We start from the raw sequence: 12,745 nt of genomic DNA, 5'->3' as shown, positions 1-12,745 counted from the left end.
CCTGAAGGGGTGGCGATGGTCGGAAAAGGAAGCCTAGAAGTTGCTGATCATTTTGAGCTTAAGAATGTCGCAAATGGTTGCCGGAAACTCCATAATCAGCAGCAAGAAAAAAATCTGTCGTTTCTAGCCATTTTCGCCGCCTGCCAATGCTTCCAGCTGCAGCCACTAGTGCCATCGAGCTCGCCGACGACAGCAGCATCCTTAGCCATCGCCGCTGCACCACGGACGAGCCTCCTACACTGCCGCCGCCGATGGTCGACGCCCTCTTCTTCTTCTTCTTCTTCTTCTCTTTCTTTTCTTTCTTTTCTTTTCTTTCCTTCTTTATCGACACTTTGGTCCCTGAACTTTTCTTCTTTACCATTTAGTCCCTCAACTTTTTAATTACTAACAATTTCGCACTGCAAAATTTTCAATTAACCCTTTAACTTTTCTTTAGTTTTTCAATTAAGCCCCTAACTATTTAATTTGGGCCAAATTAAAATCAATAAAAATATAGAACTACTTATTTACCCTTGCTTTTAAATTTAAAATTACCAAAATGTCCTTACCTACACATTTAATTATAAAAATACCAACCATACAGATTTTCATTTAAAACTCCAAATTAAAACAATTATATTTTCAATCCTTATTCCAAAATTAATTGTCAATTTAATCCTAACACTTAGTTAACTTAATTAATCAATTTACTAACTATTTTTCAATTAAAATCAACACCATTAGCTAATTAAAATTTACTATTTTTTAATAAATTCTTTTTATAAAAATATTATTTACCAACTCTTTCATAACTTTTAAATATAGAAATTAATTCATATACTCATATAGGGAGAAAATTAAATGACCAAAAACATAATTTATTGCTCAAGGAATTTACTTAATTAATTTCTTGAAATCAAACTAATTTGATATAGAAAAATAACTCTCTTATTTTTATCTACAATTGAAATTCTATTTTAAATCATCTCAATTAAATTAATTAAAAATAAAGTAATATAAATTTAAATAAAAACTCATTATTAATTATTATTAATATTATTATTATTATTAAAAGAAAAATTTCAAGATATTACAAGCATTTTCAATTTTTTTTTGTTTTTAGTACATTTTAAAAAGTTTATGAACGAAATTTGGGGTCAAAACAATTCAGCCATTTTCTAAAAATAATGATATTTTACGTTTAAAAATAGAAAACAACCATTTTCTATATTTTACAAAAACTAATTATATATATACACATATATAACCTTTCATATATTTTATTTTGTTATATATATATATATATATATATATATATATATATATATATATTTATATTTATATAACCTTCCATATATTTTATTTTTTTGAAAAAACAAAGAAAATATTTTGTCCTTAAGATCAAGTTGTTGCGAGTAATAATGGAAGCTGAGATACTCAAAGTTGAATGGGCAAGAGGCCTGTCACGACCCCATCCATGGACCCGTGACCAGCACTAGGGAATGGGTAGGCGTAAGGCCACCGAATTCCCTAGTAAACCTGATATTTTTCTGATGCCACAATTATCTTAACATTCAAATTTTACATAATTAATTCGATCTGCCAAAAAAATTAGGCGAGACCCGAAACTACAGAAAATTACATCTGATACATCTACTATTACTACTGTGGAGAATCTAAGATTTTACAAATTAACATACCAAATCAAATACACCACCTGATGATGAAGGAGTCGGGTTACTCATTAAGAGTCAAGGAAAAACTATCAGTCCCGAATCTGAAAGAAAAAAAAAGTAAATTGAGACTGTCAGTCTTAAGAGTGAGTTAAAATCAAATAATCAATAGACTATTGCAGTCTTCACAAAAAATATTAATTATTCGAATCAGTATATCAAACCCTGAACATAAATACAAATCATAATATAATCATACCATAATAAAAATAATGAAAAATAAATAAATCAAAACATATTTTTACTTTTACGGGACGAGTGGCTCAGTAGAATCCTAACCCCAAATTCTACTAGCTTTCTCCCGCATTAGAGGGGAAAATTAGCAAAGCGAGAAAAGACAGAAGGAGAGAGAGCAGCATCTTATTCTTTTTGCGAGAACTTCCAGATCAAAAAAGCATTCGGAACTGGCGAGTGCGCTAGTTGGTCTTACAGACTGACGCCCAGAGAGCAATGCTCGACTAAGGACCTTACCTCCAGTTTGGTCATTTAAGTATCCAAATAAGCCGGCGCCCAGAGAGCAATGCTCGACCAGGGACCTTACCTCCGACAATTTACTCAAATCAGCCTAGAGAGCCATGCTCGACTAGGGAAAAACTCATAATAATCTTATTACCTGTCCATGATCATTACCGGTGCGCACGCGGTCCTGATGTAGCCCATCAAGTGGCATTGTTCTATGAAAGCCACATTTCCCAAATCACAATCATCACATTTAATAAATATCATTGTCTAATGAATTCATTCAACACATATCGAAATAAAGATTAAATATTTAGGGTAAAGCAACATGCAATTTGTGTGGAAAAAAATAATAATATTCGTATTATTATAACATTACTAATAATAATATTTATATTATTTTCAATAATTAATAATCAAGTGAAATTATTTATATTGCAATACTAATAATCATATTAAGCATAAATTTCTAAAATAGCATATTAAATTCAGACTTAGCAATAGTGCAATGATTAAGTGACTTTAACTCACGATTTGGCGACCTCCTAGCTCTGCTCCGATGCCTCAGTTGGAGCGAGCCGAACAGACAGTTCATCTAATCACGGAAAACTAATTTATCAATTACGCTGAACAATTGACAATTAACCCTAGGTCTAGATTCCTAAGACTGACTGTCTAAGAATCTCGACTCGGGAGAATTCTACCGAAAATCCGGCAGAACCTCCCCTACAACACGGACATTTACCCCTCGTAAAACGGCTCTAGGACCTGCCAGAAAAATACTAGAAATATCCAACAATTTAACACAACGGGAGTCGGGTCCTAAAAACTTCACTAATTTTCCGACTCCGCCACTGAGCACAAAAATCACAACTACGACAGGTAGTCCGACAAACTATTATTTTTGACTCACAAATATCATCTAATACTCAACACAAATCAATAAGCATAAATTAAATCAAAGAATTCCAAATCAACGGGTCAGAGAATTACCGAGATGCTTAATCGCTCGGTTAGACGATCCGAACATACCATCGGACTCGAAACGACACGCTGATGATGATCCCCGCTTCCGATTTTCTGATCCGACCCCCGATCACCCGGAGAGATTTGCGGATGATCTCGGTCGTAAATTCGTAAACGAAGCCCGATCGCCACGAATCTAGTGCCATTGCGAAGCTTGAGCTGAGGAGAGTTGGGATACGTCTTCCGATCATCCATAGCTCACCGGAGCTCGCCGAAAAATCTGAAAAACCCCGGCTGCCCCCTACTTTCTCTCTCCACCGGTTCTTCCATCTCCGGCCACCACATGCGTCGCTGCTGCTGCCAAAAAGAAGCTCTCTTCGAGGAAGCCGATCACCACCGAGATCGGCCGACGGAAATCACCTAAGTCGCCTCCTTGCACGCCTGCCGATGCCAGCCAGAAGCCGCCACCCACGCCCGCTTAACTCTTCTTCTTCCTCTTCCTCGCTTCTTCTTTCTCTCTCCCTGATCTTCTCTCTTCCTTTTCTTCTTTCTTATTAGGCCCTCAGACTTTCCTTCCTTACAATTTGGTCCCTCAACTTTATTAATTACTTACTATTTCATCCTGCAGAATTTCCAATTAACCCTTAAACTTTCCTTTAGCCTTTCAATTAAGCCCCTAACTAATTAATTTGGGCCAAATTAGAATTATTGAAAATATATAATTACATATATACCCCTGACCGATATATTTATTTACAAAAATACTAAACTTACAAATTTCCATTAAAATCCCATAATAATAAAATTATACTTTTAATCCTTATATCAAAATAAATTTCCAATTTAGTCCTAAAATACAATTAAATTAAATAGCCAATTTGCTAAATATTTTTCAACTAAAAATTAAATACCACTAGCTAATTTAAATACCAATTTTTCCAAAATTCTTTTATAAAAACACCCTTTATAAATTCTTTCATAATTCTCTAATATATAATTTTATTTATATATATATACATTTGGGAAAAATTTGAATAACCAAAAATATAATTTATTCCTCAAATAATTTACATAATTAGTTTCTTAAAGATCCAACTAATTGAGTATAGAAAAATAACTCATTTAATTGTCTAATATTAAAATTTCTATTAAATCATTTCAAATTAAACCAAATAAAAATAAAATAAAACTAATTTAAATAAAAATTTATTTATTAATTATTATTAATATAATCATTATTAAGGAAAAAATTTCGGGTATTACAAGGCCGATACGATCAACTCAACTTGATCGATGAAACCAGAATGAAGGCCATGTATCACACACATAATACCAGTAAAGGACTGCTCGAGCTTTTGACAAGCATGTCAAGCCTCGACCTTTAAAGGTGGGTGATTTGATCCTTAAAGAGGGAAAACCGGTAGTTCTGAACCGTTTAGATAAATTTTGACCTAACTGGAAAGGCTGGTATCTTGTTAAGAAGATCTTCTCTAAAGGAGCAACAATATTATTAGACTTCGAGGGCAATGAGTTTAGTCAACCAATCAACATAGACATGTTCAAGCAATATTACATATAATAAAAGAATAATAAAAGAATAAAAAAATTTAATGAAATAATAAGCTTGTTGGATTGAAAATGTGTAAAAAGTGGTCCAAGCAAAAATTAGAGCGGCTCGATCAGGTGAAAACCAAGAGGCACCTTAGGAAAAAATAAGAACTAAATAAAAGAAGAAAGAGTGCTTGGTTGGTTAGAAAACCTAAAAGGGCTAACCGATTGCAAGAGTCGGACTGTTTTCGATATGTTTTAAGATGTACTTCGGTTAAACTAATTAATGGTATGACTCCTAATTATGAGAACATGGTTTTTTTTTGGGATTTTACATGTTTTGCAATTCTGAAACAACATCTAACAAATAAATCAATTTTCTTTTTTCTTTTTTCGCTATTCTAATCCTTAGTCATTAACTAATACAGGAACAATACAACATCAACTCTAAACGTCAGTGTGCCTGAGCGGCTGCCCAAGCTCTGGAAGTGTCATCCACGGCAGAATCACTCAGCTCCTGTAAGTTTGAAAGGATGGTCTGGTAGCTCTAAGTGTTGCGGACGTGGTATAAGAACCAAGCAAAGACAGGTCCTGGCTCGAATTCTAGCATGATAGGAGGAATCCTCTGCAGCCCTCATACTGATGGACAAGTATGGATAGGTTATAAAAAGAACTGAAATCAAGCTTTAAAAGCACCAAACAGGAGGTATAGATCTCCCTGACGATCTTGGCAGCAATGGAGCAAAAATGTCTTACCTAGCAGCTCAATGTGCAAATCTGAATCATACATGCATAGACATGCCCCTAAAAAGGCAACCACCTAGTATATACTCCAAAAGCAATATGTATACTGAATATATTATATATTTATGATACTGGTACATGCTATACAAATGAGTGTATACTGCTCATCCAACTATATAAAATCAAATTTATAAATATCACAAAAAATCCAAACTACCATTATCTATTCTCGAGTTTCTATAAAAAAATATTTTAATTGTTATAAATCAATTTTGCTAAAAACAAAAATTTTCTCGTAAAAGCATTTAAATAAAATATACAAATATAATACAATTGAAAACAACACTGTTATAAGCTTATCCATTCATCTTGTATACAGGACTCGAATTTACTATACGGAACTCAAGTCGCTAACTTTTTCTCAAACTAATATTCATATACTTAATCCTATAAGTTATATAGAAATGAAATTAGAAATAAATTTAAAATTCTCTTTTCTAATAATTCTTACCTAATATCTAGCGTCAAACCCGATTTATAACAATTCTATTAATTCTCTAATTATTTAAACTAATTAAGGCTACTGAAATTTTAACAGCATCTCCTATGTAAATCGGATTAATTTTCACCGTAAAATGGATCCAAAACCTCCAAGCAATCACAACTCACAAAATACTCGTCCAGAGCCACAAATTATTCATTTGAAAAGTCCAATTAAACGTCCGTTTAAACTCCAGCAAAAATAATTACTTATTTTTTTATTAATTACCTCGAGATGATTTAATAACTAATGCTAATAATAAGTACTCTTACTAATTCATTTATCCTTTACAACAATTGTTCATAATTCTGACTATTATAACTACCTCTAATTTTAAAATCCAATTCAATTCACCATATCTATCATAGGAATAATATCAATATAATTCTCCTTATTTCCCTTTACATTAACAAATCTTTAATTTATTTATAAAAATAATTAATTTTTCACATTATCAAAAATAATCTATATATTATCAAAATTTCTATTTACTAATAATATATTTAATCTACTAAGTTAATTAATAACCTAAAATTAGACAAGCAAAAGAAATTTATCTCCACACACGTAACGCCTATCGACTCATTACCGGTCGTTGATGTCTGTTCGAAGATCCGAAGACACCATCAAACTCGTCTCAATGTATAAATCATGGATTAACTATTATTTTTTCCTAAAGAATCGATAATTGACCAAAAAAATAAAAAATGCTCTTGACCATCTGATCATAAACAGTGTCTGATCGAGGTGAAACCAATGACATCTGAAAGGTCGTTTTCTAAGGAGTTCATTTGTGTATTTTAATTTCTTAATAATCTAAACACTCTCCACATCACATGATGATGAACCTGAAAATGGGATTTGCAAAGGTCTAATTCACTCTTCCACTGCTGTAAACGGAGCCAAAACAACAAGCATAAAAACAATAATTAAGAAATCGAGCCATGAAAAAGATTCAAGAAGAGTTTATTTTAGCCATCTAAATAATGTTTTAAGATAAATATTGAATTTTAATGGAGATTTTTATTTTTCAGGCCATAAATTATGTCTTAAAGAAAATAAATAAATAAGATAAAAAGCAATTTTGTAATTTCACAGAAAACTAATGGTAATATAACTAAAAATTAGACGAGAACAGCTTCTAGCATAATATGAAAAAAGAGAGATTTTAAAAATTGAGGTCTTGATTAATGTAATATTGTAAATCTCAAAACAGAAATAGTATTAGGGATAAATTAAATTGGAGTACCAAATTCTTCCTTTTATACTAAAAATATATTAAATTTATGATATAACTAAATCATCACTGAAATTTATACTTTGTAAAAAAAAAAAATCAAAATTTTGATCTTAAAAGATATATGACCTGTGCTTTTCTTGTAACAAATCAAAGGTTTAATATATTTTTGTTGCAAAATGCAAAATTTAACGACTATCTATATGAATTTACTATCTAAGTGTGACAAAAAATTCCATTAATGTTACTAAAGTTAAAGTTTAGCAATTATTGAATTATAAATAAAATATTTTTTACTTTTTTATTATAAAGTGTAAAGTATAATAACCGCCAATATAATTTATTGATAATATTACCTTAGAATTTATTTATATACCAAGTGAAAGAAACTGGAACTTAAAATCGATAATATTGCTTAGTTTTGCCTTTCTTTTTTTTCTTTTTTTTTATCAGTTATGGTGAAAACATCACATTTAACTTCATCCCTTTGCAAGGTTGGTTTCAGTAGATTTCTTAATTAATCACAATTTCTTCACAAACCAAGACTTTATTAAAGCAGAATTTGGGTAAGGTACCCAGTACAAAAACTGACCAACTATATCAACAAAAAATGGAAAATGAAACGGTACAAGAACAAAAATAATATAAAACATATAACGCACGCGATAAAGTCACTCTCTTGTAACAGTTGCCTTTGCCAAGTTGTCTGCATATTTTCAACACTTATAAATTAGTCTAACATGTTTAATTTGGAAGCATGCATGTGATTATGCCGGGTACAAATTTGCAGGCAAACGTGGCTTTGCGAGTGCAACTAATGGTTTGGCAAGTGCCAAACTATTCTTAGACTCTGAAAGATCAATGCTTGTCTCATTAGGGGGCACGCTCCAGCTAAACCCTTGAAGAAGCCTAGCAAATAACATAACAGTCACTGCAGTTCCCAATATGATGCCTGGACAACCTCTTCGTCCTGTACTAAATGAAAGCAAGTTCAAATCAGGCTCCGTCAGCATCACTTGACATCCATTTCTCTTGAAATGACGCTCTGGTTTGAACATGTGTGGTTCATCCCAAATCCGGGGATTCCGGCCGAGGCCGACTCGGCTAAGCAAGACATGGCTACCTTTCGGAATAAAATAGTTAGCAACAGTTGTATCTGCTATGGAGACATGAGGAAGATTGAAGAAGACAATAGGGTGGAGGCGAAACGCTTCTTTAGCACATGCTTTTATGTAATTGAGCTGTGGAAAATCTGACTCTTGGACTAGTCTCTCCCTTCCAACAACTCTATCCAATTCTTCTACTGCTTTCTCAAGAAGTTTCGGTTTGTTTATCATCTCTGCAAGTGCCCATTCTATAGCATTTGATGGATTATCTACTACTGCCATCATTATTTCCTGCAAAAATTGATAGTTGATATTTAATTATTGAAATTAGCTGGTGGGAAATATAGTAATTAAAATGAAAAACACAGTGAAAATATGCATACAACTGGTAATTTTCCTTATATCCATACCAGGGATATATTCAAAAATAAATTCTTTGTGAAGACAATAGAGCGTGCATGCACGCTTAATTTGATATATTCATTTAACAAAATCACCAGTTGATATTTAGCTTTGTTGAAATCAGTTGGTAGGAACTATTGTTATTAAAATGGAAGATGCAATAAATTTGAATCTTAACCAACATATTTAATGTTTGCCGAACTCAAAATGACGAACTGAACTTCTTGCAAGAAAGGACATGCAAATGGAATTTTCCTTAAATCCATTTCTTAAATCAGGTGCAAAAACATTATATTTCGAATGTGTTGTGAGAGGGAGTGAGAGAGAGACGGAATTTACAGTAATTTGAGCTTTAATCTCTTCTGTTGACAGCAAAGAGTTGCCACTGGCATCTTCTAGATTTATGAAAACGTCAAGCAAGTCATCCACTTCCTTTTTGGTGCCATCCTTCCATTGTTGGACCCTCTCTTCAATTATGGGATCTTGATATTTATTTATGGTCCCAAGAGCATCCTTCATGACCTTCCCATGGCCATCCAAGTCAAGCCCTGTCAAGCATGGCATGTAATCAGAAACACAAAACGCATAGCTATGAGCAAGGACTGTGAAAATCGCATCAACATGCTCTTTTTCCTCGATACCAGGTCCTCCGTCCTTCATTCCCTCCCCGAAGAACCTTTTGTTAAACACCATTTTCCTTGTTACATTTCCACAATAGTGCCGTCCAGTGACTCTCACGTTAACTGATCCACCTTCCTCAACAGTCTTGCATTGGTTATATACATAACGTACAAGGTGATCAGCTGCTTCAAGTCTTTTTCCGTAAAACCACTTGCATTTTTCCACAGAAAGAAATTGCGTTACCAGCACTCTCCTCATTTTCTTCCATTGTTCTCCCAAGGGCACAGCACCTGTTGCCAAATAACCTCTTGTAGTGAGATCGGTGGACATGGTTAACGGTCTGCTTGCAAAAAGAGCATCCTGTACTTCCAAGAATTCGCGGCTAATCTCAGGAGAAGTGACAGGAATCACATGAACGTTTCCAAGACGGATACAAGCAATTTCAGTGTTCATTTCTTTCATGAGCTTGTGTATCCATCGAAAGGTCGGCTTATTTGCTAGCATCGTTGGCAGGCATCCGACAAGAGGCCAAGGTTTTGGGCCAGGAGGTAGTGGGAGTTGCTTGGCGTTTTGGCTTTCTAGCTTTTGGAATTTCGTCAAGTAAATTAAGGCCAACGCCAAGAGAAGAACTAGGGAACAGGAGCTCAACAATGTTCTGAGAAAGCCAATGCCAATTCCTGCCAAATCTGGAGTGCCATGAAGAGAAGCTAGCCTAGTGCAAGATATTACAGAGGTAGCTTTCTGCATGGCCACAAAACTGTCCATCGACATGCTGCTTATACTTAATAGAACTGGAAAGCTTGCATGCTTTGCAGGATGCTGTTTCGAGCAAACTCTCACCTCTTTTATCTCATTTGCTTTTTTCTTTTCCTTCTTTTTTTGTTTACACAATGCAATAATTAACTCTATAATCTCTCCCATTTATAGGGCTGAATCCAAAATCTACGATGTAATTCAATATAGCAATGCAATAGAACGATTTGTTAAATCTGAATAATACAGGACGCGTGATCCGTATTTATACTTGTATCTTAATAACTCTACTGTATATACCATATATTTGAGCTTTTATTTATACATTTATCCAAATCATAAATTAACTATATATTAAATCTTCTTCTATTCATTTATACAAACCATTTACACATTATGGAATTCAAGTTTAGTTTGGCCACACAACATATATTATTATTATTTAAGGTATCATTTTTATTTCCTTTTGATTTCATAACTAACCTCATTTATGCATTCATGTATATACATGTCTGAAAGAATATTTCATAACTATTCTTTTAATATCATCGCGTTTGACAAGCGATTAGAAAACAATCAAAATTAAGTTAAAACGATATGGGAAAATAACGGATGAGATGGGATACAAGGGCTGTGGAGTAGCAACTTTAAATCTCAAAATTTTTTACCTAAATTTGGTGTATGTCCTCGCCTATATACTAAACCGATAAATGATATTTATTAATTTTAAATAATTAAATATATATCAATTATCCAATATAAAAGTGTAAAATACTCATATATAGTCACTCTCCTATTAGATATGGTGTATACATCAACGCTAGATAATAATTTTTTCTCTAAGAAATCACCATTGTACTAGTCCTTTCATATTATTCTTGTAACAGTTTATGGCCGATAGAATTTGGTGTTGTTATACTATATAGTCCCATAAAAAAAATGAAAAATTAAATAGTTGGACGCTGAATAGAGCCGTTACACGCTGATATCACCGAACTATCTAATTTGGCTCCTCCGTCCACTACCCACAACCACTGTCCACCTTCATTAGTGCTAGGGCTAAGTTTGCCAGCAACTCTTCTACTCCCGACTAGTGTCCTGGCCTCTCTCTCTCTCTCTCTCTCTCTCTCTCTCTCTCTCTCTCTCTCCTAACCTTCCTTCCTCCCCCTACCCGTTTCCTTTTTATTCTTCTCCCTTTTCGTTCTTTACTTACCCCTAGTTATTTACTCTTAAACCCCTAACTTGTATTTATCCTTTCAATTAAGCCACTAATTTGTTATATTTGGCCTAAATTAGTTACAATTATTAAAATATAAAAAATATTTTGATCCTGCGTGACACTTTTATATCTAAATCCCATATTTAAATCAAACTTTTATTTTAACCCCATTTTATATAAACAAATATTAGTTTAATCCTTAGTTAATTTACTCGATCAAATTCATTAAAATCTAAATACTCAAATAATTATTATTGTTATAGCACTGTAAATAATAAATTAAATCCTTTATTAAGTCCCATAGTCTTATATTATTTATTTAAATAATACACCTTACCTAAATCAAATAAATAAGTTCCATAAATATCTCATTATTATTAATACTAAAGATAAATCCTTAAATAACACTTTAATTTTAGGTCACTGATAGGTTGATATTATGTATATATAATTAAAGTATTTTAGTAATTTATTGGTATATTTTATATACATAATATGTAAAAATATATGTTTATTACCTCATTTTATATTTATTGTCTAATTTCAGGTGACAATAGCCAAAAAGATAGAATATGAGCCAAAAATGCATAAATGGACTTTAATTAGACTGCAGCTGTAAAAGGCTCGGAATAAAGACACGTGGACAACCAAAATTGCAGGCCTAGTCGAGTTTATCAATATCCATGAAAGAAAAATTAATTATGATGTAATTAAGATAAATTATTTTTTTTAAGTTGTTTATTTTGTTTAGGATAGTTAACAGATAACTATAGCAGTGTTATGCTTAGAGAAGGACTCTGAAAAAAGAATCTTTACAAGAAGTAGAGCAGTTAAACAAGGAGAGCATCGTTCTATTATTCTTCTCTCTGCAAATTCCCTATAGTTCGTCTTCTACAACATTTAATTAGTTTTGCATTATTCTTTCAAAGATTAGAGAAGCTTTTCAGGACGTGGAGAATAAGGATCAATCTTCTTCATCCCTTGAAGAACTTCTGGATTTTAAGAGAGTTTTAATTCTCTGTTTTATATTTCTTATGTCTTTCTATTTAATTATAAAGACTGTTGAATTAAATATATCAGGCTAAGTTCCATAAGTGTTTTTAGTTTGGCTTTTTACTTATATATGAACTTTATATATTATGAGTTTAATAAATAATTTCTTTATCTTCATACATGTATTAGTTTCATCTATTATTGTTGATTGACCATTATATCAATTTTAATAGTAATATGTGTTTTGAAAATCTTTAGGTTAAAAGTATTAGAAACATCATCTTTACTTTAATCCATATTGGTATAAGAAACCTAGGTTGCATCATTAGCTTGAGTGACTTAGGGAAAAGGTACATCACCATCTCATTCATGAGATTTAGATTTAAAGGGAAATAAGGAGATTACTAAGTATAAACTAGACTAAATGCTAATTTATCATACAGT

General features: G+C 32.4%; 1 protein-coding gene across 2 annotated transcripts; it reads right to left on the bottom strand.

The window, feature by feature from the left end:
• Positions 1–7,734: 7,734 nt before the first annotated feature.
• Positions 7,735–10,309, bottom strand: LOC107261602 (phenylalanine N-monooxygenase CYP79D16). 2 transcript variants are annotated; one of them, XM_015721950.3, is made up of 3 exons: positions 9,357–10,309; positions 9,055–9,263; positions 7,735–8,604 (listed from the first exon to the last, which is right to left on the bottom strand). In XM_015721950.3, the coding sequence occupies exons 1-3, from the start codon at positions 10,255–10,257 to the stop codon at positions 7,975–7,977; spliced, it is 1,740 nt and encodes a 579-aa protein (XP_015577436.3). In that variant the 5' UTR covers positions 10,258–10,309; the 3' UTR covers positions 7,735–7,974. The 2 variants fall into 2 exon arrangements, with proteins under 2 accessions (XP_015577436.3, XP_048226567.1); XM_048370610.1 differs by having other exon boundaries at positions 9,055–10,308.
• Between the last annotated feature and the right edge of the window lie 2,436 nt (positions 10,310–12,745).

This window comes from Ricinus communis, chromosome 2, assembly GCF_019578655.1.
Source record: "Ricinus communis isolate WT05 ecotype wild-type chromosome 2, ASM1957865v1, whole genome shotgun sequence".
Lineage (NCBI taxonomy): Eukaryota > Viridiplantae > Streptophyta > Magnoliopsida > Malpighiales > Euphorbiaceae > Ricinus > Ricinus communis.
This window is presented reverse-complemented; position numbering and strand designations above follow the sequence as displayed.

Excerpts from the sequence above, each read along its gene's own strand:
- LOC107261602 (XM_048370610.1), bottom strand. The coding sequence starts at position 10,257 with ATGGGAGAGATTATAGAGTTAATTATTGCATTGTGTAAACAAAAAAAG. Across the intron at positions 8,605-9,054 it reads AGATTAAAGCTCAAATTACT|GAAATAATGATGGCAGTAGT; the intron begins GTAAATTCCGTC and ends CAATTTTTGCAG.